Source organism: Salmo salar, unplaced genomic scaffold (genome assembly GCF_965601325.2).
Source record: "Salmo salar unplaced genomic scaffold, fSalSal1 ptg000378l, whole genome shotgun sequence".
Lineage (NCBI taxonomy): Eukaryota > Metazoa > Chordata > Actinopteri > Salmoniformes > Salmonidae > Salmo > Salmo salar.
This window is the reverse complement of record NW_027675366.1, coordinates 594,495-599,354: the sequence shown is the minus strand read 5'-3', so window position 1 is coordinate 599,354 and position 4,860 is coordinate 594,495. Positions and strand designations below refer to the sequence as shown.

Genomic DNA, 4,860 nt, shown 5'->3' with positions numbered 1-4,860 from the left:
CTGTTCAGAAAGAAATGAAATCATTCAGATTACTACACCAGGAGTAGGCCTGTAATTTAGCCAGAGAGGATCAATAGCTTATTTAAAAAAATAGCTGTGGATTGTGTGTAGCCCAATCACAAGGCATGCCTACAAGTTGGGAACATGTGGCAAATCTGTCAGTGATGCAGCTACAACAGGGCTTTCGCAATATTTCAAATACAATTGCAGGTTGGAAAGCAAATGGATCCTGCTGAAAAGAGAAGATTATTCTGTCTGTAGGCTACCAAGTTATCAACTTCCAAATAGGCCTATTGAGCGAGCAGCATTGTTAAGGTAAGGGTTAAGGTTAGGGGTTAAGGTTTAGGGTAGGAATGTCCCAAGGAACCCAGACAGCACTGACCCTCTCACAACGGGATGGAATGCATAGTATAACCTAAGATGAACGACTCAAGCCGTTTACCATAGACCCCCCCCAAGGTCTCGGTCTGTGTAAGTGTTAGCACACAGGGATACCTCTGCGGGTCAGGGGCAATAAGCAGACCAGAGTGGCCCCGCCCCGATCAGAAAACATTGAGTCGGATGTCTCAGCTTCCTCTTCCGTCTCTGGTATAAGGAGCAGCAGTAATTCCACTGAGGAATAATAACTGGAAACTGCGTCCAAGATGCCTGACCATTGTTTTCAAGGTAATCTACTCACTTTCGCATGCCGATTTATGGAACGTCTATATCCAGGTTACATCTGGTTTACGGCTGAGAGTTTCCTTTTGTGAGGTGGAGACTTCGCAAACCGGAACTCCCAATTTCTAATAGGTATGGACCCAGAACTAAATCACGCAGCTGATCAAATAACGCAAGATTTTTGTTCTGGGTTAACCGAGATTTGTTTTCTGTTCACCCCTATAATGGTTAAATTGAGGATTCAGGATGCTAGAGCTGTCTTCTACACAAAGTTCTAAGGAAACAGAACTCAGATAGCCAGGCAGAGAAGAGGGTTGTATTTCGCAGATGTGGCCGGTTACATTCTGTATTACAAAACCCTTCAAAAAGTGAGACTCTCCACCTCATTAGTCTTTCATTCAAAATTATATTATTTATTTAAAACAAAGTGCATAACTTAAATCAACAAACATGTCTGTCTGATCAACAGCTGTGGGCTCATCGAGGCAGACTTTAGGGTAAACATTGTGTTCATGTTGTTTAAATGAAGATAACGAGACTCCCAAATGATACCAAACACTAGACAGATAGCTGCTTGCCTCAGTAGGGTACATGGATGAAAACAAAGATAATATGATAACTTAACATTGTTTGTCAGTTAAAGTGGTGTCTTTTCGGAAGATAATTAAGCTACATTGTACCCTGATCTTTGATCTGTATGTGCTTAGCCAACTCCTACTTTAGTCTAGATACTGTAGATATGCATGACCAGGCTAACTATGGTAGCTGGGTATATAACAACTAAAACAGCGTAGAAACCATGCATAAAAGAAAGACAATGCCCTGAAACACAAACAACGGTTACCTGTTTGTTTGCATGTTGATCAATATAACACCAAGGATAAGTTCCCATTCAGCTTTGGGAGTATTACAAGGTAAAGCATGATTGTCCAAAGAGTAACTTCCACCAGGATGGATAAATATGTAAAAGTCGTTGCTTGGCTATCTGAAAGAGCCATGTGTGATAGTGGCACGTCAACATGCATAGCCTGGGAGAACAGGTATGTATACTCACATACTCCTACACTTCTCTTACCATGAAATAGCATAACGTTAAGATAACCAAACCTAAAATGTACGCTTGAAATAAAACATCAAAAGTAAATAAAAGAAAGACTACATGATCTAATCCCTGGAAAACTGAATCAGAGTGAACAGAACCCTGAGTAAAGAGACTTCTTCTGAAAGCCTGACTCATTTTCTTGAGGTGGTGGTCACCAACCCCTGGTCCTAGGTGACCTCTGGTGTAATCACATCTCCATCCTAAACAAATGTGAACACAAACACACAGGGATACCAGTGTCAATTTTAAACATAGGAAAAATACTCTGTGTGGTGCAGGTAAGATAGTGATAGCTAGCTGGCTTGGCCTTGCACTGTCATCTTCCCCACACAATGTAAAAACGCTAAAAGCTTGAGATAAAATGATATATAAAGGAAAGAGCGAGGCCTCCTGACCTGAGGTTTGGAGAAGTTCATATCCATACACCACTGGGCAAAGTTCTTCTTAGCTGCCTCCATGGTCCTCTCATCAGTCTTCTTACAGTAGACCCTGATAAGCTGCTCAGCAAACCTTTCTGGCAGCAGCTTGGACACCTACAGGAACAACAATTGCCTTATATCATGTTTCCAAGCTCCAAAAATGATTGGATAATTCTAAAATAGGTATACGTAAGTGCATTGAAGTAGTGACCTGGTCCTTGCTGATCTGGTAAGCTTTGGTTGGGTCGTTCTTACAGTAGAAACGCATGTTGTTGATGGGGTTCTTCTCCTTCATACCCCAGTCCATGTTGATGATCTGATGGAGAGAAAGATAGGGGGGAGAGATGGACATGCAAAGAGATACCTATTTTCAACAGAGCAACTGGTAACAAAGGGTTACCTATAGAGAAGGCGGGGGGGCTATGGTAAAATGTATTCAATCAGTTCCCTGATTGAGGTGAAAAGACTGGACACTCACATGGACAACAAAGTCCTCTGGCTGCAGAGTAACATGTTTAAGGTCATTCCGAGGCCTGGACCTCGCCACACAGCCTGCCCACTCCAGGAGCTTTTTCTGGGGGAAGAGAAGACGAGGATGAGAGGCACATAATATGAATCTCGTAGAAAGCTCTGCTAGTAAGCCCTGGAAGGATATCCTCTCTCCAAACACACGCACACACGCACACGCACACACACACCTGTGAAACCTCCACGCGCACCTCAGTCTGGGTCTGTCCCACACACTTGTAGAGGCGTCTGCAGGTGATGTTTTGAAGGATCTCTCTGGCCTCAGCCAGCTTAGAGGACGACGAGTACAGAATCTGCTCAAACATATTGTCTACAGGGGAAGGGAGGAGAAAGGGAGAGAGACAGGTGAGAGGGAGAGACAAGGTGATAAGGAGCGTGGGAAGATGAGAGGTAATCATGCAAACCAAACCCAGCAGTAATTGTATGGACAGGAATGTACCACACAAAAAAAACAGGTATGGCAAACCCAGCCTGTTTGGACAGCCTTGACGCATAAAACTCTCAAAGCTCTGGTTGTCTGGGTAAGTAGAACAGACCAGAGCCATTGTACACTTTATATTTCTATGGGGTTGAACGGACCAGTGAGTTTAGTGTAGGCCTCCATGTCGTCTATTGCTGCGGAGATGGTGAACATCTTTCCCCCTGAACCTTGAATCTGGATGTGGGGGTTCGCCTTGATAAAGGCCTCTGTGATCCTGAAAAAAGACAATATAACATCTCATTTTCAACATATAACATACAGCAGAAAAAAAACTCAATTTCTGAGAACCTGTATGAATGAATAAAAGATAGGAAATAAAACAGATACACAGTACCAGTCAAAAGTTTGGACAAACCTACTCATTCCAGGGTTTTTCCCTTTGTTTTCTACTTTGTAGAATGATAATGAAGACATCAAAATTAAGAAATGTTAAACAAATCAAAATATATTTTATATTTGAGATTCTTCAAAGTAGCCGCCCTTTGCCTTGATGACAGCTTTGCACACTCTTGGATCCTGGGGTAAACGTTGAACATTGTTATACTCAGAGTATAGGAACATTAGTTACAAAGGAGACATGAGGGATGCCATAATGAAGCTTGGGAGGGACTGAGTGCAGGGAAACCAACCGTGACAGTACTGACAAGGGAAGAAACCGCTGAAGGTTCATATGACTTAGTTCCCTGCTTAGCGAGAATGACGCAATGTTTAGAGATGAGGAGGAGACTCCACCCAAAGTGGGGTCTGAATACCACCACGGGGGAAGCCATGTCTGTGTCTGAATTACAGCTGTAACGACCCTTTGGGGAGAATTCAACTTGGTTAAGCTTCTCTAGTGTCCGTGAGTTACTTACTCTGAAAAATTAGAACCTAACAGTAGTCACCTGGACTGCATTTCAAATAAAAAAGGTGTGCCTTGTTAAAAGTTCATTTGTGGAATTTCTTTCCTTAATGCGTTTGAGCCAATCAGTTGTGTTGTGACAAGGTAGGGGTGGTATACAGAAGATAGCCCTTTTTGGTAAAATACCAAGTCCATATTATGGCAAGAACAGCTCAAATAAGCAAAGAGAAACTACAGTCCATCATTACTTTAAGACATGAAGGTCAGTCCATCATTACTTTAAGACATGAAGGTCAGTCCATCATTACTTTAAGACATGAAGGTCAGTTCATCATTACTTTAAGACATGAAAGTCAGTCAATATGGAAAATGTCAACAACTTCAAAAGTTTAACCGTCAAGCGCTATGATGAAACTGGCTCTCATGAGGACCGCCACAGGAAAGGAAGACCCAGAGTTACCTCTTCTGCAGAGGATAAGTTCATTAGAGTTAACTGCACCTCAGATTGCAGCCCAAATAAATGCTTCACAGAGTTCAACATCAACAGTTCAGAGGAGACAGCGTGAATCAGGCCTTCATGGTCTAAGCGCTGCAAAGAAACCCCTACTAAAGGACACCAATAAGAAGAAGAGACTTGCTTGGGCCAAGAAACACGAGCAATGGACATTAGACCGGTGGAAATCTGTCCTTTGGTCTGATGAGTCCAAATTTAAGATTTTTGGTTCCAACTGCCATGTCTTTGTGAGACGCAGAGTAGGTGAATGGATGATCTCCTCATGTGTATTTCCCACCATGAAGCATGGAGGAGGAGGTGTGATGGTGCTTTGCT

At 42.7% G+C, this 4,860-nt stretch overlaps 1 protein-coding gene across 1 annotated transcript; it reads right to left on the bottom strand.

The window, feature by feature from the left end:
- Positions 1–1,046: 1,046 nt before the first annotated feature.
- Positions 1,047–4,261, bottom strand: LOC145875881 (deoxynucleoside triphosphate triphosphohydrolase SAMHD1-like). The gene is made up of 6 exons (XM_082971694.1): positions 3,289–4,261; positions 2,880–3,019; positions 2,660–2,755; positions 2,393–2,497; positions 2,158–2,295; positions 1,047–1,962 (listed from the first exon to the last, which is right to left on the bottom strand). The coding sequence occupies exons 1-6, from the start codon at positions 3,341–3,343 to the stop codon at positions 1,930–1,932; spliced, it is 567 nt and encodes a 188-aa protein (XP_082827820.1). The 5' UTR covers positions 3,344–4,261; the 3' UTR covers positions 1,047–1,929.
- Positions 4,262–4,860: the final 599 nt, after the last annotated feature.